The following is a 23,266-nucleotide window of genomic DNA, read 5'->3' as shown; positions in this document are numbered from 1 at the left end:
GGTCTCCCTGAGGGCATCGAAGGAATTGAGCTTAAAAAAGCTTCTCACTTGCAGCTAAGGAGGGCAGAAGGAAAACCTGACTGAGATGTGTTGTCCCTGTTGGGTCCAGCCTTGCCTCTGCCCTTGGTGTAGGTTGTAAGGCAACGCCACCATACCCACAGCTGGGCAAGAGCCACTCCCACCTCCCAAAATAATCAACCACAACAACAACAAAAAAGAAGAAAAAAAGGCGGAGGGGGGGAGAAAAAAAAAAATCCCACCCCCCCGAAACTACATTTCCCAGGGTGCCTCCACACTCGCCGGCTTCCTGCCCCTCACATGACAGCTCCCTGGCCGCGCCATGGCGGAAGCCGAGGAGAAGGTAGAGGCCGTGAGGGCACTGTCCCGCCGGCGGGGGCGAGGAGCGCGGCGGGGAGCGGGGCGGCCCTGGGGAGCAGAGGGGCGAAGGGACAGCGCGTGTGTGAGGGGGCGGAGGGCGTCAGCCAGCCCGGCGGGGGCTGCGAGGACCGGCGGCGGGACGGGAGCGGCGGCGGCGGCTGGAGCCTCGCTGCGCCGGGGCGGAGGAGAGAAGATGGAGGCGGCGGTGGGAGGCCTCGTCTCCCCCGCCGCGCTGCGCAGATGGGGCTGCCCGAGGCTGCCTGTCGGGTTTTGTCTAAAAAACCTGATAGACGAGCGGGGGAGGCGGCGCGAGCCCCGAGGGCTCCGCTTTTTGGGTAACACTCGATGCAGGAACCGGGAGCTGGGCGGGAGGGAGGGGTTTAGAAATACAGCTGGTACCGCTGTAGAGCCGGGATTCAAGAGCTGAAGGGTCCGTCTGAAATGATTGAGAAGCTATCGTTTAGCAAGCGGTACAAGAGATATGAGCAAGTTCATCTCAACAGGGGAGTTTTCTCCTGAGACAAAATTTGGGGAGTTTGGTGCTTGTGACCCGTGCTTCTCTGAAGTGGGTGTCCTCCTAAAGCTCCCCCTGCCTAGACTGCTCCTTCCTGAGGAAGAAAAATAAAGTAAAAGCAAGAAGTGAAGTTCTCGGTCCTTCCAGATACTTTCTGAATGTTTCTTTGCTGAGCCAGGATTTTGAGGCACAGCTAAGCTGTGCGATGCTTGTCTGTCTTGAATGCCTAAAGGTGGGAGAGTTAGAATTACTTCAAGGGAATTGGGCTTAATTGCAGATTGGCATCTGGTTTCCACTTTCCCTGCTATCTGGGGTTTTGTTGGGAGGGGTTGGCCTCTTTGGGAGAGGCTTCATCCCCTGGTTTGCTGAATTTTTAACTGTGGCAGCATTTGAAAAGGTTCTCAGGGTAAAACCAACTCTGAACAAGTATTTTTGTTTAATAATAGATTAAAGCAGCCTGCGTTTTGTTATCTTTGGAGTGTGGTAGGAAAGTTACCTTATTCATTTCTGTTTATTTCGTGCAGGGAGCATGCCTGCCCTTGCTGAGGGATGTGTATGTTGGGTGTGTAGGTTTCTTTGAAACCCAAGTTTCACGGTTTTCCCCTGCCAGCAGCTTTAAGTAATTGGCCTAAACATACAGTGGATAGCATCTGATGTTTGTAAAGGCAGGGAAGGGAAAACCCTATATCCATCATATTGGAAGACCAGCTTAAGAATTTATTGAGAAGTTATGTTGGATCTGCTAAGTGGGAGATTATAATGGTGAGAGATTACTTCACATTTCTGTGGTTTCCTCATCCGTGTTCCCTTTCTCCATTCTTAGGCTACTTGAGCAACAGCATTTGCCAGCTGGCTGAAGTGTACTGCTGATTTTCCCCTAGAGTCTAAGACGTACCAATGACAGCTATTCCTACATGATTTGGGATTCTGGTCATCTACAAAGCCCTGTTGAGGGATTTCCTTCTCACAGTTACAAGGCTACTAAAACGTAGAAGTGGGAGATAATCCTCTCTGCTCATGCATTGGGAGGGAGGGGAGAGGAACCTAACAAAACCCCAGGGCAGTCATAACTGCAGTTTACTCTTCCAGTTTGCCTGCGCAGGTGGGAGAAATCGGGCAAAAAACTTTTCATAGTAAGTTGCTAGCAAAGTGAGTTAGTAGGTAAGCGTCAGTTCTAAGCACCTGCAGCTAAGTTCTTGTCAGGGAACACAAATACAGTTTCTGCATTTCTTTCCCAAGCCAAGACTCCCTCTGAATTTTTGCATGTTATTTTCTGCAGTAAAACATAAAGACCATGAAGCATTTTCCTGAATTTGTATGCCGTTTATGAATTTTAGCAGCTGCAGTTGCAGTGGCTTGTGAATACATTAGGAATACCATTCTACATGTCCTAAATCAAAACAGATTGATTATTTGAATCAAATTCCAGTGTGCCCTGATTTTGTAGGCCAATATTTTCCAAGGCTGCCTTTGCACATAACAACTTGCGACTCAGTTTAATCTTTAAGTGACTCAAGTGGATGTAAAGGATCAGCTGCTGTAACAGCAAGTGGGCTGTTACTCCACCCTGCATGTGTGTGAGTCTGTCTGCATGGTGTTAGACAGTAAACTCATCCTGAAAATTATTATTGCTGGCTTTCCCTACATTTATGTTCTGAATAGCCAAAGCAATTAGAACCGGGGGGGAATGTAAGCAGTGTAGCTGCACTAGAAAGTCTTGTGTGTACCAACAAAAATGTCACTTGCTGTAATTGCTTATTTTGTTTGGCAGAAGAGATTTTATTTTTTTAAAACGAATTATCCTGTTGTTACAAACTATGTGAATCGTATCAAAATATCAAAACGGTAGTGCCAATAGTTTTGATTTATTAAGGAGTTGAGTAGGCAACTCTTGGTATTCAGGAGAGAAAGGCAGGTTTTTTTACAAGGAATCTGGTGATATTTTGCATTGGACTTTGTGTTACTCCAGCTCGTCCAATAGGCTGGCAGTGTTAAACCACAATATTTTAGTTCTGTCCTCATTCGGTTATTGCTAAGTAGACTTTAAGATGCACAAAGGTTATATGTAACAAAATTTTTATTTCCTGAAAGGTAACTGCATCTTGTGAGTAGAGACTGTGAGACTGATGGAGAAATAGTTTTACTTGCAAAGTCAAACCTAATCTTGAAAGGGTGCCAGGATTTTACTCCATCTTCTCTTGATGCCCATGTTCTTTCTCCTTGCGATTTCCCAACTCATATCATACCCTTCTATGGTATGTGTGTTTTAGAAGTGGACCTGGCTGTAGTGAGTAAAATGGAGGAAACAGATGGCAGTAATCATGGTAACACATTGCACTGAGTTTCAAGGAGCAAGTAGAAATGCTGCTTTTCTTCTTCCCCATCTGTTGCAATGGTCATTATGGTCACTAAAGGTGAACCTCCACCAATGCAAAGGAGGCATTTGCTTTTTGCCTAGAGGTCGCAATCAGTGCATTTTATGAACACAGAAATAAGTGTGATAAACTAAAAATTACACTGGTTGTCAGTGCATTAAATTTTCTTCTTTTTCCATTTCTCTTTAAATTGTTGGTAACTGTCTCTTTTTTTGCCTTCTCTGGTGAAATCCTATATCTATTTATCTTACTGTCCAAATACTACTTCATAAGATTTGAAATGCTGCCTTCTCTCTTGCTTGTTCTTTGTTTATATCATATTTTGTTGTTAAAATGCTTACATTCACTGTCAGCGTATTAGTTGTAATCTTTTATTGCTATTGATAACTATAAATACGTTAAGTAAATCTTCATTTTGCTGACCTCTTTGAGGAGGCATTGCATCAGCAGATTTTCTCAGTGGACAGGTGAGAGATTAGCAGGAGTTGACTTACAAAATTTTTTTTGTAGGACAGTAAGAATCATTGTCTTGCCAGAGAGAGATGTTTTAAAGGTACAGTTGCTTCAAAGGCAAGAGAAAGCCACATGGCTTGCATTGACGGAGAATGGGAAGGAGTGTCATTAAGTGCTGGATTTCTATGGAAAATGGTTTGAAATTATTTAAGTTTAAAATAAGCCTATTAACAGCTGGATAGTTGAATACCAAAGCTAGTTTGTGGATGACATGAGAATGCTATTCTGCCTTGCAAGTTGAGACATGGGCAGTTGCTTTGCACAACTTGCTACTGCTTCTGGAAGGAGGGAAGCTCTCACAAGGACAGATTCTCAGGTGATCCAATCATGCTTTTTAGGGTAACTGATGATAGTATCACAGTTGACCGGTGCCACTGAGTGTCAGTGTGGCACTAGATTGCAAGTGCAAGCACAAATTGGGTGTGAATGGAAAGGATGGAAAACTGAACTTTGAGTTGCTTCCACTTTGTCTTCTGTTTCTTAATAAAGGTTTAAAAAGTACTTTAAAAGGGGAAATACTGCTCAGTTATATATGTACTTAGCTAATTTCCCCTTTGTTCTTTGTGTTATTTTCAGGAAACCAGATCTAATGAGGAATCAACAGATGAATCTGAGGTAAGCCTGCTTAAAATGCTTCACCCTTTAATCTGTGTCAGTGCTGGTTCTTTGTCAGTATGGAGTGAAAAATACTACCTTGTTGGTTGTTTTTAGAAGTTTTGCTGGTACTATGTAGCAAGGAACAGTACTCTGGGCTTAAACTATTAAAAAGGAGCTGTGATTTGGTATTAGAAGCTTATTTATATTAAAAGAAAACAGAATTGCCCCATTATAGTAAAATAAATTCTGTTGAGAGGCAAATTTAAGTGCATGCACTTCTGTTTTGATCAAATAAAAATTTAATTGTCAGTATAATTATATATACAGTAATACTACATTCAGGTAATTACTGTGTTATTTTAATAGCTTCACTTCATAGTCTAGTTTTAATCATGTTCTGTAGAGTCTCTGTTCTTGAGATGACATTTTGTCAAAAATTGTCTCACGTTTTGGAGAGGTCAGCCTACCCTGCTGTAGGTGCTGGAAAAAGTGGGCTGGGGGTAAAGAGAGGAAGGGAGCTACAGAGGGTTCAACAATTTGTCCCCAAACAGCAGTGCAGTAACTCCAAACCTGCCATCACTGAAGGAACCATGGGAGATCTGGAAAGAGATAATTGACTTCACTGTGGTCTAGGGTGGCTACAAGAAGGAAGAAATAAGAGTGGTTGAGCAGCTTCAGTTGTGGGCACCAGGAAGAACAGATGACACAGAGCAGGGTATTACCTTGATGGAGTGTTTTCACCCATAATGTATCTAAGTGAAAGTGGCTCCTAGGCTTCCAAAACTTTAATGGACTTGCTGTTAGGAAGATTTTCTGTTCTTCACCTAGGGACAAATCTTCATGGTTGGGATCTGGGTTTAAGCACTAAGCAGGCAGAAGTCCTAATTTCCAGGACAGTGGGTACTGCAGAGACTGCAGTGGTGGATTCTGAAAAAATCTTTTCACAGAGGATGGTGGCTTTGTTTCTTTTGGGATAATTTTTGTCCCCTCTGCCTTTGAGTGGCTGTCTGCAGTGGCACTGCAGGGCGTTCCTGGTGAGAAGCAAGGATTTCTTTGGCCCTTTAACATTGCTGTGTGGAACAGCCGCCTGGACCAGACTTTTTTTGCCCAATGTGAAATGGTTTCATTCTGGTTGTTGCTTTGTGGTGCGAAGTGTGCATAGGCAATGACTGGGCAAAGACTCAGTATTTAGTAGAATAATTAGTAGTAGTAGAATTTAGTAGTAATCCTGTCAAGGGTTGACATTCACAGGACGGTGAACACAAATACCTACCTGCTAAGGTGTTTTTTTTTCTTTAAAGCCTATTGCAAGCAAGAACTTGTTTTAGTGGCCTTTCTAATGGCCTTTCAACATTTTAGCCTGTAGTGAATAAGTCTTTACAGCAGAATTAATCATAAATGGGTTGCCAGATTGTTGGGGTTTTATTTGTTTTTACCTTAAGTAAAAATAGGCATCATGCAGCTTTCACAAAATTGACAGTCATAAAATTTCAACATGACCTCTGTTAACGCTGATGTCTATTTTTAATGTTAATTTCACATGTGTCGAGAAGTGAAAAGGAAATTTTCATATTGAGAACGTAGATGTTGGATCAAAAGGACAATCCAATTGTCATTCTAATGCCTGTGAAAATGTTTTTCATGAGTTGTCTGCAAATAGCAAGTCCAGTCTGTAGTGTCTTGACACTACACAGGTAGCTGATGAAATGAAACTTTGAAACCATGTTTAGAAAGTATTTAAAGGAAGTAGTGAACAATTTTTACAGTCTTAGTGTTTACATCACTTGTTAGACTATTTCTAATGATCATTCAGATAGAAACAAAAAATAGTGGTAGGCTCACAAAGTCTAAATGTTGTCAGTGCTTGCTTATGTTACTTAAAGTATGGTCAGAGATAAGATTGAACTGATGGCTTCACTCTTAGCTGTTGTGATCATAAAATTGTATTATTTCTTTTGGGTGGCCCATAGTTTGAATAATCAGGGATAGATTTTTATGGTGGCAGTACTAGAATCTGAGACCCTAATCCTTGCAGCCTGTGTCCAGTTTTACCCATTAAAAATAATATATTTATGGCGTGGAATTTGTAGACATTTATCATCATAGTAATAAAGATTTTTGCATATACAATTGGTCTTGCACTTAATTTAATTTCTTCCCATAAAATGGAAAGTTATTACTATTGGTTTCAGAGGGCACATGGCATATCCAAGTTATACTATAGAAGTCTTTTCTGTTATGGAGGAACACAATTTTTAAATTCCTGGTTTTGAATAAACAATGTCACTGTCTGAACTGGACATGTAAACAAAATATGGAAACAAAAATTTTCTGTATTTTTTACACTGCTATGCCATTATCTTAGTAAAGGATCAAACATACAGTGCTTCTGTTTTGTGCAGCAGCTCTTTTAGTATCATTCCTTTAGTACCTCATATTAAATAAGATGCTAATTCTAACTTGCTGCTTGCTTGGTTTGTTTTGAATGATAGGCTCTTTAACAAATGCCAGGGTGCTTATTCACACAGACTTGGTATTAGAGCTTTGTAATAGGCCTCAAATGTGGGAGTCTGCAAAAATTGACTGTCTTGAATGTACGTCAGCTAAAAGCCCTTCATTTTAAGTTTGGTTCCAACTCATGCTTCTTGGGAAATTGAGTTCCTAAGGCTGCTTAAGTGTTTAATAGTTTTCAGCTGTTTTGTCCTGGTTTCAGCTGGGATAGAGTTAATTGTCTTCCTAGTAGCTGGTACGGTGTTATGTTTTGGGTTCAGTATGAGAAGAATGTTGATAACACTGATGTTTTCAGTTGTTGCTCAGTAGTGTTTAGACTAAAGTCAAGGATTTTTCAGCTTCTCATGCCCAGCCAGCGAGAAAGCTGGAGAGGCATAAGAAGTTGGCGCAGGACGCAGCCAGGGCAGCTGACCCAAACTGACCAACAGGGTATTCCATACCATGGGACGTCCCATCTAGTTTAGGAACTGGGGAGTGGGGGGGCGGTGGATTGCCGCTCGGGGACTAGCTGGGTGTCGATCAGCAGGCGGTGAGCAGTTGCATTGTGCATTGCTTGTATATTCTAATCCTTCTATTATTACTATTGTCATTTTATTAGTGTTATCATTATCACTATTAGTGTCCTCTTTTCTGTTCTATTAAACCGTTCTTAACGCACGAGTTTTATTGCTTTTTCTGATTTTCTCCCCCATCCCGCTAGGTGGGGGGGAAGTGAGTGAGTGGCTGAGTGGTGCTTAGTTGCTGACTGGGGGTTAAACCATGACATGTTTAAAATCAGAATGTGTAAAATTCAAATGTGTTAATTAGCAGAGGTGGTGCATATGTTCAGATGTTAAGCAGACCTTTCAGCATGGAGATAGTGGTAGTTACATGTGTCAGCAGTTGTAGAAATGTAATAGATCTTTCCTGGTAAATACATTACAACTTACACTTTTATTTCATATCCTTATATACAATAGGGGGTATTATAAGCTTTTTCTTTTCCTATAGACAGACTGCTATATATTATACCACGTTATGATGGGGAAGCAGTATATCTAACACAGTCTTTTAATTCTCAAGAAAAAACCTACTTGGTTTGCTAAGTAATTCTACTGCAATCTTGAAGCACAATTATTTTCTTTTTGTATCTTATGGTTTTGGTTGTTTGTTTTTGCTTTTTAAATTGTGCTTGTGAAGTATATTTGCTTTATTTCTACCAACCCTGTCTAATCATCAGATATGCTACATTTGGGGCTAAGCCTGAGCAGGTTGGTTTGGCTGAAAAGTCCTAGTACAATGTGGTTTCACTGGCTTATTAAAATTTATTTTACAGCACCTGGAGCTACATGTTTGGACTGTCACATTTGATGAGATCTTAAAAATAGACAACAAAGTAATCTGACTTTTGGCTCTTTGTAAGCTGTGGAGGGAAAAAGTCTGCATAAATTATGTACAGCCTGAATCTGAATTTCTGTTTTCAAATTAATTTTCTTGCTTGCAATGTGTCTATTTCTCTAAAATCTTACTTTTCTCAGTTGAGCTGTTTCTGTCAGGCAGATACTTACATTTTGCCAGCTAGTTAGCAAAAGATGATGCTACTAAATGTATAAATAAATAGTTAAGCTTTCTTCAGTAGCAGTGCAATGTGGTGGTAAGGTGAGATGCACAATGTTTTTTTTTCTTGCTTTTAAGTTGATGCTGCCGCTCAGCTTGTAATTTTGTCTTTGAAAGTTTTGCTTTTAATGAGAGAATCCTGTTATATTACAGAATGGACTGTTGTGGAGTGGTTTAAATAAATTTTTATTTTCATTTAAAACAAGTGACCTTTAATTTAAAACGAGGAATAATTAACAGTGGAGTAGCGCACACAACAGCATGTATTGTGAAATGCAAAATGCACCTATGAATCACTTGCATTCTGTGAAGAAAGGAACTGGTTTTGTATCTCTTAATTCAAAAGAAAGCTTATTAAAGAGCCAGCTTGAGTTTCCCTGAATGTCCATGCTGCTCTGCACCGTATTGCTATAGAGTGTGTTTATTTACAGTGTGTTATAATTGCACAGTATGGCAGAGTCACCATTCATTATGTTACACTGTGAAATCTTGTGAGGTCAAGTGAATGTTATTTTTGTTTTCACTATATATGTAGTGCACAAAACATTCCTACTGAGACTTAATTTGTACTGATAAAAGCATATATTGCATCCTGGAAAATTACTGGTCTGCATAAATTAGTCATGGTTATTTCAGCTAACTTGCATGTAGCAGAAAAATGTTTGGAACCATGCCTCAGTGTCCCAGGACCTACAGCTTCTGTCTCAGCCTCAGAATTCATGTACAGGTTAATTATGGTCTGCCTCTTTCTTGCCTGCCTGCCACCCCCTGCCATCCCCCCCTTATAAAATGGAGCTATAGTTTCCTACCTCTGAGAAGTAAAGAGAGGGTTTCAAACCCTATTTGTGAATGTGAGGTACTTGTAAAATTAAAGTAATGATATATCAAAAAACAGAACCTTCCTACCTGATGAGGGAATCAAAGCTAAGTTGTCATCCTGGAATTTGGTTAGCTATTCGTTAAAATTTTCTGCTCCTTTCTAATTTACTGCTGGGGATATGAGCAGATTGCCCTGATCCAGGATGCATCTTCTTTACAAGGAGCACTTTTTCAAGAAAAAGTGTCACTGGAATCATAAAATGAATGCTAAGTCCCATGAAATGTAATTATGGAAGGAGTTTCAGTGATTTTTTAATTTTATGGTTTTTTGTGGGTGCTGCACTACAGGGTAAATTTTTTGTTTTGTATTGTTGGCCTCCTAAAGGAAACCACCAAAAAAAAAAGGCAGGTGGGTGCAGTTGTAAATTTTCTGAAAAAAGTTATTAAAAATAATAACATTTTTAAAAAAAGTTGCATTAATATGTGCATTGCTGGTTTTTTTACTAGGTACCTGTGTGTGTTAGTCATCAGTGTTGCGTATGTTTCCATTCTAGCACTTCCATTTTTTTATCTCTTGGTCTTAATTTTTTTTGGCTGGTTTTCTGATCTTTGATTGCTGGTACCCTGTAAAAGGGATGTGTTTGTTCATTTAGTTTATTCTTTTAGTTATTTAAACACTACATTAATAAGTTCTACGAGAGTTTGTAGAGAGGAAAGTATTGTAGAAATTCTTCGTTAACCCAGTGCTGAAACAATTTCTGGTGGTTTAGAAATATCCCTCACTGAGACATTTCTACCACTGAAATTGATAGCGGTTTTGTTCTTCAAGGTTTTGAAAACCGATCAGAGCAGGAGCACAGTTAGTAAACATGTAAGCCTTAAAAAGAGGCAACTAAAAAGCCTTGATGTTTTTTTTTTCCTTTTCAGTGCACTCCAAATCTTAGTCTTGTTGGTTGGGTCTGGATTAGGTCAAAGCAATTAAATAATTTCAAGTAAATAAAGTGTCTGATAAAAAAGGCTCCTTGTCATACTCTGTTTCCATCAAAATGTTCTCTTAACATAGAGTGTGGAGCATTGGGCTGGAAGAGGTGAGCTCTTCTGTGGCTAGTAGCTTTTGAAGGGACATCACCATTGCAACAAAAAATGGATGGTTGAAAAGTACTTTTGGCTGGTGTACCTCAGTCCAACTTGCCTTTTTTTGATCTCCTATCTGACCCTTGGCAAAGTACTTCTTTTCATCATGCCTCTTTTCCTTATTATTGAATAGCTGTACACTAGGTTGCCATTTTTCTCTTCCAGTTGTTTTAAAAATATAAAATGGGAGGAAAATGGTCAAAAAGCATATTCTGTTTCACATACCTGAGCAATCTGAAGAGAGATTGCTTCCCCCCGCATGCCTTTAAGTGAAATTGGCCTTTTAAATGGGGAGAATGGAAGGAAAAGATATATAAATTCCAAATAGGAAGTTCTCCTTATTAATGAGAAAATGTATCATGCAAATAATTTATCAATTTGAGTCAGTAGGATGAGCATAGTAAATTATTTATTGAAGTTTAAATGGAATCTTTTAATACATTAATTTGAAAAACAAGTTTGCAGTGACTAGTAACTAACGTTATAATATACATCGTTAGAGGATTGACTTGCAGGAAAAATGGATTATTGCTATATTCTTCTAATATCTTGTGGTTTTGAGTGAAAATTAGATACTTCATTTAATGAGCTATTAATATTAACCAGAAGTGCCTGTTCTATCTGTGTGTTGTGGAATACATAAAAAGTAAAAATGCTGCTGTGCGTGCCACATAAATTAAATGCAATTGCAAAGCTAGTGTGTTAAGAGAGTATGCAGATGTGACTTTTCCAAAATACTAAATGTATTCATCTGGGTGGAATAATGCTCTGGGCTGAAAAAAGGAAAGTTGCAGGGAAATTCAGCTATTTACCATCTTGCTCTTCCACTGTGGTAAATGGGTGAACTTTAAAAACTGCTGTTCCCAAAACTGCACTGTAGGATTTTCGTATGCTGTTCCCAAAACTGCACTGTAGGGTTTTCATATGCAGTACATCACAAGGTGGCAACCGGGCTGCTCAAGTAGTGTTCACAGGGGAAACAAATGTTTGCCCAAGTTCCTTACTCAGCAAAAGGAAAATACAAGTAGAAATGTGTAGTTTCATTGAGATTTGAACTGTTTGGATTTTTCAGTGTTGGAATTGGATTTGGATGTGGAAGATAAAACAGCCTATCCTGTGCTGCCTTGGTATGTTGCACTTGATGTAGATGGACTGATCCTGTGCTTTTGAACACTGAAGTGGATTTGAAACTTTTCAGGTGTTCTTTGCCACACACAAAACTACCAGTAAAATAAAGCAAATTGATGGGAGTTGAAATGAAACCAAATTGTACTATATGGACTTCTTACTACTTTTTTTTTTTTTTTAACATGCCATTTATGATGATTGCTCATGTGCAGTATGTCATCTCTGTGTTACTTCTGCTTCACGACTTGGCTGGTGCCCAGCTCCTTCAAACCTGGAGTGAATCTTCAATTCGTGTTCTGCAAATATAGTGTGATAGTCTGTATACCACAACAGTTTTGTGAAGAAATAAAATGCTCTCTGCTTTGCCTTTCATCTGTGTGTCATTTTATACTGTGAATGCAGCCCATTTTGATACATATTCACAGGAAGCCGTATCATCTTAATTCCTTGCTCCTGGTGTATGTCTGCATTTTTCCAAAGAGGTCAAGGTATTAAATAAATCCCTGCAGAAAATGCATGGGGAGAACAGAAAACTGCTGTGTGAAATGTTACCATCCTAATCCATATTTACCAATTTTACAGCCAGGTACTGGGAAAGTATTGGTGATTTGCCTTGTGAGGAATCATAAAGGAACTGGATGGGAGGTTATTCACTTCACTTCCTTCACTGAACTAACATTACTGTATTTCCACCATAGAATTAGGGGAAAATATTTTAGCAGCATAAATCACAAATGTGTGTTCATGGTTTAGAAATTTCAGTCTTCATGCGTTTTGTTGTCTTGTGTAGCAATAGTTGCAGAAGAGAAACTAATTCTCCTACAGGTTGGACACTTGAATAGGTTTTTAGTATTTATTCCGAACGATTGTAGCATTTATTCCAAACTATATTAATTCTCACAAAACTTATGTATATAGGGTTCAAAATACAGCAGCCTGTGCTCTTTCACACTGTGTCTTGCAAGTGTTCTACAAAACTTGAGTAAATAATCAGGTCTTTTACAAAGAGAATGGTATGTCCTCCATGCCTGCCTCAGTAATTTGTTTGTGTCTTTGTTGAAATTGCTACCCAGGTGGTCACTAGAAAGCAGTAATTTTATAATGCCTCTCTTTATAGGAACTTTTTTGGTGGATTTTTTTTTTTTTTTGCCCCAAAAAATTTTGGCTAAGCAGGCTAATAAACAAGACTATTGATGTTTCTAGCTTTTATTCACTATTGCTCTGCCGGCTTTTGAACCAGTGACTTAAAGATGAAATGCTCTTTGCTATTCTTATTCTTAAACCAACTAATTTATTTTTTCTGGTTTGTTAAAATTTTCTTGTAGGAACAAACTTTTTAATATGAAAGTAACAGAGGAAAAGAGGTTTATGCTCTCTCAATAAGTTTTAGTCTCCAGAGGGTCTGGTAAAGTGCTTAATATTTAAATTCAGCACAGTAAATAGAACAAGAACTTGCAATAAAATTGTGTTCCAATTTGTGCACAATCTAGCAAACTGGGCTTTTGAAGGTTAAAGGCTTTAGTCTGAGTTTTTCTTGGCATCCCTTTAGTGTTAGAGATTTGTTTGCTTTGAGAGAAACTGAGTCAGGATCCTAATCCTGAAAACAGCATAGGTAGTCCCTTTATCATTGAGACAGGAACCCAAGTCTGGAAACCATATCCTAGGGATGAAGAAAGAGTAGTGATGAAGCTGCATTTTGTAATAGTTATGTATTCTTCTACTATAATTCTCTTTGTTTGCTCTGTGTCACTTGTTTCTTCAACACAAGTGGATATATCTGCCAAAACAGCAGAGGACAGAGTGCTTTCTTCTGGTTTGCTTTTGGATTTGTTTTTTCTTTTAAAAGAAGGCAGGGCAAGACCTAGAAATGGGAGGCAGGAAAGGTGTGGTGTTTGCATCATTTTAGAACACAGGAATCTTTTTCTAAAAAGCAAATACAGCTAGATCTATTTGAAGATCTTTAATACATGACTTTGAGGTTTTATCTTTTTAAGGACTGAATGGGCTTTTAAATTGCACTTTATGTGTTTCTTGATTATAAGAAGTAACAATCCACTACTGTTTTTGCAACAATGAAAACATAAATTTTGGCAAATCTTTGTATTGTGAATTTCCAGCTATTTCTATCAGAAATAATGATTCCTTAAATTATTTTTCAAAACCAGTGTTTAGGCTCCAGTTCTGAGGAGAAACCCGAGTTGGACTAGGGGTTTTTCTGACTCCCATGTCAGAATGGCAGGCGATAGGTTGTCCTGTGGGCAGTTTCCTTCAAAAATGGTGGCATCAGAGGCAAACACTGAAGAAGTCACATGTTACAGCAGAAGAAATTTGAGTAAATAACTATGTCTTTTACAAAGATAGTGATATGTCGTCTTTGCCCGCCTTGGTAATGTGTATCTTTTGATAAATTTGACTTCTAAAACTTTTCAAAGGCAAACCTCCCTCCTCCCACCATTTCTGACCAGAACTGGTCATCACCTTCAAATAAGGTGAGCTTTCCAAATGGTGCTGAGTAAGACTCTGCTGGCATGCACGCTCAATGCAGTTAATAGCAAGTCAGGTTACTCAAAGTTGCTGTAAGGAAACAAAAAGCATGTTTGCTTTTGGGGTAGAGGGAAGTGGACAAATGTCCAAAAATATTCTTGGATCCCTTCTTATATCAAGTAGATGATACACCAATTCCAACTTAATATGTGGGTTTCAAAGCTTTTACCTCTCATCTTTAAAGTACAAGTGATAATCTGATGCCTGTGATCTTAAGGCAAGAATAGGATTTATGAAGACTGAGTGTTTCGTGACTATTAAATGGGAATATAACAAGGAAGAGGGGGAGAAGGCTGATTGACACCATCACAGGTATAACCTAGGTGTTATTGTACTTAAAATTATGAGTATGATAAACTGTTTAGTAGATAAAGGTTAGGAGTTTTTCTTCATTTTCATGTTCTCAAAAAAAACAAAACAAAAAGCCTATTCAGTGTTATTACCAAACAATACAGGGACATTAAAATATGATCTGGAATGGAAATTGAAGGGATCTCCAAACTGTGTTGCGACATTGTGATGTTACTTCCTTAAATTCATCAACAGACATCAGCAATTTGTTACAACTTGCCTTTTAATATTTTCTAAAACTGCTTTAGGAATATTCATTCTCCTGCATGTGTTATGTCACATGCTTCTCTGGTGTGATGTTTTCACTTGCAGCAGATTTTTTGCTTAATTTTTTAATTCACTAGCCATATTCCTGTGTATTACAAATGGGCAGTGTGTTCACTTGCATATGTGAACCCTGTATTAGTAAGATGAAATTGCTTTTTCCTTCCATGTATTTGAAGAACATCTATGCTGTTAAAGCATGGAAGGAGGACACGGAAGTACAGGATGGTAATTGTCTGCATTTCCGAATCCTCTTGCTCAATGGTCAGTCTTGATCTCTGTCCCCCCGAGTGTCTGTGAGTTGGCGTGGGCGTGCTGCTGGGATGGGAGGTGCGCTCTGCGTTTCCTTAGCTGAATTTAGTGTATTTGCTGAGCTGTTCATTCTGGGTTCTGCTGTCTCGTGAACAGCTGTTTCGTGCCAGACTGTAACTAGTCATTAAAAACTCTGTATAATAGGAAAGGTGCTCTGCCATGAAGGTTGCCTGGCTGGAAGTGAGCTTCCAGCTGAGGACATGGTGGCTTTGAAGAGTAAGAAAACAGGGGTCCTGGCAGGCACACTGGAAGGTGTTGAAATTGGGATGGGAGTCGAGGCTGGGAGGATTTGGTGAAGTGTTTGAGAGGAGTTAGGGTATCAGCAAAGGTCAATCTGAAGGTTGCCAGGGGACAAAGCAGAGCAGGTTTGGAAGGGGGAGTCTAGGGGAGTGCTAGGTTGTATTTCCTCTTGCTGGTGAGGGTTCAGGACTCTGCAGTCTTAAAAGTGGAGATTAAGTGTTACACTGGGAGCCAGCACCCTCAACCTGTTGGTTTTGGATAGTTGGATTATAGGCAGGATCAACTGGTGCTTTGAAGGCAGGCCACACCCTTCAACCTTCATCTGATATAATATTGTGGCGAGCAGAGTCACTTGTTTCCTTTTCCATTGGTGTCCCAAAACCCAGAGTAGCCCACTCAGCAGACCCAGACCCTGCAGAGAATTGCTGTGCCTGCATCTTGCCTTGCCCTCCAGACCAGTCTGAAGAAACTGCTTGTTGTCCTAACTGAGTAAGGGTGCCTAAACTGAAGCAATATTTCCAGGGTGGAGAAACTATACAGTTTGTCAGGCCTAATTGCTGCCTTTAGGTACAAAAAATATGGGAAGTCTCAGTGTTCAAGCATACAGCTATTAGAAAAAGTAAGTATCTTTGTGTGAAATAGGGTAAATCAGGAAGTGAGAAATGATGCATATGGATATTCCTGGGGTGGTAGTGGGAATGTGGAGGCTTCTTTCTGGTCATCTGGATTACCAGATTATCTGGGCCACACTTAGCCTAAACACGATCTGGGTAGAGAGGACTAGAGATGACATTAATGGAATAGCGAACCTGTTTGTCTGAGGGACTCGGTGTTAGGTGAGTATTTTCTCTGAAGATTTGGAGAGTGGTGTTCAGCAAACCTAAAGTCAGGTTGATTTATAACTCAGCGCTTCAGTATCTCTTGATCTTGAATGAAGGGAGATAGTCAGGTCCTAACAAAGCTCTGGGATCTGAAATGGAGAGGTTAAAGACTGAAAATAATCATCATTTCTTTACCAGCCCAAAGGAGGCATTACAGCCCATTTGGTACAATTCCCAGGTGTGGTAATGAGGTGAAGGTTAAATAAAAAATTTTAGCTCTGTCTTTTGTTGGGTAGTACTTGCTTCCTCGTGGAAATCTCGCGACAGTTATCCTACAGTTTGTAAGGTGCTTTTTGGGCCACCTTGTCCAAACTGAGGTTTGCACCGCTCCCTGGTGCAGTTCTGCCCTCCCAGGCAATGCTGGTGATAGGAAGGGTTTGCAGATGGCCTGGGGGTCGGGTGGTGGTGTAAATCCCCACTGATGATGTGCCTTTCGTAGCACTGTGGTTAGAAATCACCTTCCCTTTCTCAGCAGGGTACCAGCCACTCGGATAAGTACTCATTGTTCCCATGTCAGTTAGGGGATTTGTAGAGGAAAGATCATTCCCAGCCCATGGTCCCACAGGCCCTCAAAACCAAAACTGAGACAACCAATCTGACCCCCTGATTAAGACATCATTTCCATTAAAAAATTAACAGTTGGTGATGGTTATGCTTTCGATCAAGCCAAGACCAAAAAGGTAATACATGATCTTGGCAACTGAGTTCTGCTGGGTATTTTGCTGCACTTTGTGCTTCTGTACATACAGAAGAGAAGTAAATAATTTTGCCTGGAGACTGCATTCTGGGACTTGAGGTCTTTTTATGTTTGGTTTGGGTTTTTATATATTTGTTGTTGAATTTCTCTAATAAGTAAAGCTGCCTCCAGCAGAGCACTAAGGATGTGTTTATTCATTTTTGCATAACTGAGGATATTCTGTGAACATTTATTTTAACTCACAAATAAATGGAGTTGGCTTCTTTGGTTCTACTGGAGATTTTCATATAGTTTGTAAACTAATAATTCTGGAGCTCTAACTAGTTATATTTTTTTTCTTCTGTGTGATGTGATGACTGTTTAAATAAATAAAAATGCTGATTTCTTAGTAGGTTCTTTCCAAAGATCTGGCCTGTATTAAATGTCAAGAAAAGTTACTCTCACAAATTGCTAAGTAGTCTCTTCTCACTTTTTTAGCAGTAATTGGGTTTGCGCTTTGGCAGCAGAGTGTTTTGCTGGTGTTTTTTTTTTCTTTTCGTTTTTTTAAATGAGATTTTAGAATACATCCTAAACATTAACTATGCAGATACACAGAGGCAGAGCACTTTTAATGGCCTTTAAGCTAGGAGGAAATGAGCTAATTTAATATTTTTCTTATAATCTCTGAAATCGACATGAACTTGAAAGCAAGCACAAAAAAAATGAAGATGAGCTGTGTGTGTTTCTTTGTTTGTTTTGTCTTTTTTTTTCAAGACATGGCCTGTTAGGAAGGCTTTAGACACTGGGGCCTTGTTGCAGTAGGATGTGGGTGTAGCTCCTTTGAAATTGCTTAAGTGATGGACCTCAGGTATCTTTGTATTTGAGTTTAAATGCTTTGCAGGGTTAAAACTTGCAGGCATAAACAAGGCTGGAATGGCCACCTATAGTAATTGGAATTCTAGCTGGGACTGGACAGAAGATGTGCAGCAAAGAGGAAGGGCACTTGCCTTATAATGTATGCACCGTTTATTTCCATAAAGGCTTTGAAGAACTTTGAGGGCAAATCGTGTGGGAAGGATGACACTTTGCTGTCAGTGCCCGTAACGTAATTAGAGTATCCGCAATCAGTAGAGCATGTAGTTCATGTGACAGACTGTCCTGTGGGCAGATCCTCTGCTGCAGGAGCAAATGTGGGCTAATGGAATAACTCCGGGAACTGCCCACAGGTTCCATCTGGAAATTTTCTTCGTGAGGACCGATTTCAGATTTTTTTTTTTTCTACTCGCGAATTCACCACAGTTGTTCATGTAGGCAAAGCTAGGAAAGATGGGGCAGAATATCTGAAAAAGGTTGCGAACCTGCATTCAGAAAGGCAGATGAGCATCTGTCGCAGTGGCCCTGGCCTTTTGAAAGCTTATTGCACATTTGCAGCTCTCCTCAGTTTTGTACTTCTGCTCCAGGAGAAGAGTTGGTAGCGAGTTTCAGACCTACTAGGTGTTAGGTTTTGGAAAAGGAATTTGTTTTCAGTTCAGGACTTCAGCAGTGACAAATGGAAGAGCTCTTAGTAGGAAAGAATTTGTATTAGTCTTACTGGTTAATTAATTAGACTATTTCATTCAATTGGAAATGTGCTTTCAATGTTTATGGATACCTGTTCTTTACAAGTTCTTTACAGCATATTTTTAGCAATTTGACTGCTAACTTCAGCAGCAAAAGGCAACTAGAAAACTAAATGGAATATGAGTTTCAAATTAGCATTCCTGTGGTTGAAAAATGGTCATTATTTATTTTATAACACTGCGAAGGTAGCTTTCTCCTGTCAGCTCTGTGGGTCTCCTTCCCTTTCAGAATTTAAGGCTACCATGTGTGGAGCGCTTTGCACATTTTTTGCAGTATATATTTCTTTTTCTCTTAATACATTTGTTAAGAATTTCAAAATTCAGTGTTGTTGGGCTTATTTTGTTTTGGGTTTTTTTTAGGAAGAAAATATGGAAGAAATGTTAAGTGGCGGTACAAGAAGCAGTGCTATAAAATTCTTTTTCAAATGTTTAGAAACCTCTAGGATGGTTTAAAGGACTTCTTTTTAATTAAAAGTACCATACACTTAGTAAAAATCCATGTTAGTTGAGCAATTTTTTTCTTTTTTTTCTTTTTTTCTTTTTCTTTTTTTTTTTCTTTAAAAAAGGAATGCTGTGACTTTTCTTGTATGGGGTAAATGTCACTCTGTTTATATCTTAGCTTTGCTGCAAGTCAGGACTTGTACTATTCCTCTAGGTTGTCATAGAAACGCAGCTAACTGTCATCTCAACTCAGACTGCTCATGGTTTTATTTGTAGGTTTTCAGGATTATTAAAATTTAACAAAAATTATTGATTTGCTTTTTATTAACACTGGCTTATGTTTACTTTAGAAGTTCAGACTGCATAAAAGCTTTTCCTGATAGAAAAATACCTTTAAAATGATTAAATTCTGATACTCTGAATAAGAGATCATCAAATGCATTTAATATATCAGGTAGAGTCTGAAGTAGTAGAGAAATCTCGCATTTTTGCAAATCACTTTTTTCACTTCATTTTGTGTACAGTGAAGTGGCCCCACCCTGTTTCAATTCACCTTCTGGCTTGACTTTTACTTAACATAAAAGATACCTGTCAAGAAAGCGTGAAATGGGTACATCATCGTGCCTAATATTTGAAGTTTCATTTTACTTACTTTTTTTGAAGCCTGGCAGAATGCTTCGGTGACTGACTTTTGAAAGTATATATTTTTTGTATATCCATGTGCAGGAAAAATTACTTAGTTTTCACTCATAAACAAGACAGGCAAAACTTATTTACAGTAACTTTATCTAATGGTCCATGGATGAATGCTTTTATGCAAACTGCTCAAGAGACTAGAATTAACTTTTCATGTTGGTTGCACATTGGATGTCCAGATTTCAGCAACATGTGGAATCTTAGAAAAACTAGATGACTGGAGTTCAGTTTTTACTTTTATGAATTTCTTCAGTGATTACCCATGCATTTCAAGTGTAATCTTTGTAAGCAATGTATAAAATGCAGTAACGTATTAATTGCTGTAGAATGGATGCATACTTCCTTATGCCCACCTTCCATCACATGTATGCTTTTTTCTTTGACTTTATCTCCTCCCTCTACCTTCTAGTCATTTATTAAGGATCTGTAGGTGCACAGAATTTGCCTGATTTATATACAGCCCTGTAATTTGACAATGCCATTCTGTCTAGTAACAACTTTGTTCAGTGTTAGATTTACTGAATAAAATTGTTTCTTGGTGGACAATTTGACACCTCACTTCAGACTGCTACGTCATGGACTGCTGACATCCCTATATTAATCTCGTTTCTATTCTGTCATAAAACTCTCAAATAACATTTTAAAAGGGCCTCTCTTGCAGCATATTTATGTAAGCATGGGGCTAAATATTGAGTGTTTCCATAGGTCTGTGTGGCTTTTATTTGTTTTGTATCAGGGTATGTACATATTACTGTGTGTGATGGTAGCACACATGGTAAATGGCCATAATATTTAACTTGGGAAAGACTGGCTTTAGTACTCCAAAGGCAATTTAAACAAAATATGTTTAATTAATATGTTAACATGTGTCTTTTTCCAAATTTATTTTTACATCATTATCTACAAGAAAATGTTGCACAAATAGTTCTTCTGCCATAGGCTGACACTGTACATTTTTATTTTCTCTTCTAGGGATTGGAAAGCAGTGGTTGGTGGGAAGTAAAGGCACTCCTTTACTAGAGCACTGCACTGGTATATTCTGGTTGCTTAGGAATGAAAAACATGTTTTATGTGGGAAACACACTCAATGTTGATGTGTTCATTAGAACTAATAGTGAGTGTAGGAGGCTATTATTGCAGGTATACTGTTTCCCGGTGAGGACCAAGGGATATATATGGGTTTGTGTATTTCTGTGCATGTATAGTATTAACTGAGGCTTACTGAAGCTTATGAAATCTCTCTCTGGCATTTTACTTCAGTAGACCATCTATTACAGATAGATGCCTATGACCACAGGGCTATTTTGCACCTTGGATTTTCTTTTCCGAAGAGATAAACATGTTGGGTGTTCTTTGATCAATGAATTTGCTGCTTGTGTTTTTTAGCTCAGTCTCCTTCCTCTTCACTCTGTTCTTGATGCATCATCTTTCTTTGCATCTAAGTAGTGATTTGGTGATGATACCTAATAGACTTGAAATGAGAGAGAAGGAAGGTTCTGTATTTACCAGGAAAAGTTCTGAACATGCAGATGATTATAGGTGATCCATAGGAACATGCTGTGTCCGGATCCTCTTCCCAGACAGTTCTGCAACAACATATTTATACTTTTTTTTTTTAACATAAACCCATTGGTGCATTTTATACAATTAACTTATTCCTAGTGGATTCTTTTGTCTCTATCCGTCCTACAGAGGTGCAGCATCTTGTAAAGGTCTTGAAGTTTTTTGTAACCTGCATGCTTCAGCTTAGAGTTAATTGTGGCTACAGTGGCACACTTTATTTTATCATCATCCGTTTTTCCATATCCATCCTTTTTATATTTTTCTTCTAAATTGTGAATTACTAACTTTAGTAACAATGTACACATGTACATTTTTTCCTGCTTTTGAGACACCAACTAAGTGCCTCTTACAGCTGAATTGATACGCTGCTATACAGTCTTTGTTTGCACCCAGAACTTTGGAGTAAAAAGAGAAACCAGTAACAGAAAAGCACAACCCAAGTCCCCTCCAATGATAAAAATGTGGAAGTTTGGCTTTTGATTGTAATGGCTGTTGTTAAGAGATAGCAGTGATCCGTCTTCGTCTGTTGCTGTGTGATAGTTTTGGGGTATCTTTTAATTTGTTTTTATTTAAAATAAACTTCTAAATGCTTGTTTTTTCTCTTGCTCCCTTTTCCTTACACTCTTAAAAATTTAGGAAGATGAAAGTGAAGAGGAACCTAAGCTGAAGTATGAACGGCTTTCTAATGGAGTGACTGAAATTCTCCAGAAGGATGCAGCCAGCTGCATGACGGTGCATGAAAAGGTACTATGTGACTTTGTGGCAGAGAGAGAACTTCTGCGTGGTTTTATATATTTCTGTGCTTATAATGCATCAGTATATTTCTGTGTAGAAGTGCTGCCAAATCTAGAGGTGCAGTGCCAGCCAACACTAATATAAACAAAATTCATGGTAAATCTGTGTTGAACAATCCACACTTTCTCAGTGAGAAAACGAGGTGAGAATTCAAGATGCAGGGATGGGATGTTTTCATAAGCTACTGGGAAAATGCTCACTCGATTTTAATTATAAACAGTATTATGAATTAGAATTGGGATACAGTCCTAACTTTCTTTTATTCAGAAAGGAAGTTGGCATATACTGTGCTTATTTGTACAGCCTGAATCACTGAAGACAGACTTGATCATGCCAGGGGCCAGCTTAGTGTATATTCAGCTGCGGAAGACAGCAGAGTTTCTGTTAATACAGTGTAGAAGAAAGTAATTACAATATTCCTTTTTTGCTTGGCTGGGTTTTTTTGGGGGGGATGTCATACTAATACTTCCCCTTTCCCCTTCCCTGATTCAATATGTTAAAAACAAGGAGATGGAATGCTCATGCTCTAATGCTGGTAAGGTTCGAGACATACAAGAGAATGAAAGGGAGAAAGTGAGTGAAGGACAATGCAAAGTAAAGAAATTTTACAAAGAATCATTCCTTTGTTATTACAAGGAAGAAACTTCATATGTTTCTTTAGTGATTTAAACAATTGCTTTTTTGTTTTCTGAGTTTTCTTCTCTCTTATAAATACTGAAGAACATTTTAGAATATTGAGGAATGCTGAAGAGCATCTGAAAGTATGAGTTAATGATTTGTCAAGTAACTATTAGTATGTAAAACATAATAGCTATTTATTGAATGTATGATTTTTCACAGCCAGTAATAGCTTCTTAACAGTTATTGTTGAGGGATCTATCTCTATTATTTGGCTATATTTTTAGATTGACTTGTGCTGTGTTTCTTTTACTCAAAGGACTGTTGCCATGGCTCAAGAGGCTCTTAAGATGAAGCTTGTGTTTTAACTGTGCGAATGAAAACAATAAGTCTTTTTAAAATGTTTTTGACAACTTAGAATTACAGATATTTGGAAAATTGGCAAGCATTTCCTCCTGGTCTGTGGCCTGTTTGTGTTACCGTTTTTTCCTGAGCCTCAGGTGAATTTTGAAAGCTGAGAGTTGAACAGGATTTTCCTATAAGGATGTGCACGGATACAGCTTTAACTATAGTGTCACAAAGAGTGGCAATACGGGAAAGCTGTTTAAGTATCTCAGCACTTTTAGTTTTCCAGCAATCTAGATACACTATTTATGAGAAGAATCAATAGTGTTAGAAGCCAGGTACTGGAGTCTTTTAGG

General features: G+C 38.8%; 1 protein-coding gene across 2 annotated transcripts in view; it reads left to right on the top strand.

Moving 5' to 3' along the window:
- The first annotated feature begins 295 nt into the window (after positions 1 to 295).
- Positions 296 to 23,266, top strand: part of VPS41 (VPS41 subunit of HOPS complex) — a 109,462-nt gene continuing 86,491 nt past the window's right edge. Inside the window, exons 1-3 of one of the 2 annotated variants that reach the window (XM_075054169.1) lie at positions 296 to 361; positions 4,357 to 4,395; positions 21,789 to 21,896. In XM_075054169.1, coding sequence (XP_074910270.1) covers positions 341 to 361; positions 4,357 to 4,395; positions 21,789 to 21,896 — 168 coding nt within the window. In that variant the 5' untranslated portion in view covers positions 296 to 340. Of the gene's footprint in view, positions 362 to 1,634; positions 1,655 to 4,356; positions 4,396 to 21,788; positions 21,897 to 23,266 lie in introns of those variants that run through there. The other variant, XM_075054181.1, reaches the window with a different exon arrangement.

This window comes from Buteo buteo, chromosome 2 (assembly GCF_964188355.1).
Source record: "Buteo buteo chromosome 2, bButBut1.hap1.1, whole genome shotgun sequence".
Lineage (NCBI taxonomy): Eukaryota > Metazoa > Chordata > Aves > Accipitriformes > Accipitridae > Buteo > Buteo buteo.
This window is presented reverse-complemented; position numbering and strand designations above follow the sequence as displayed.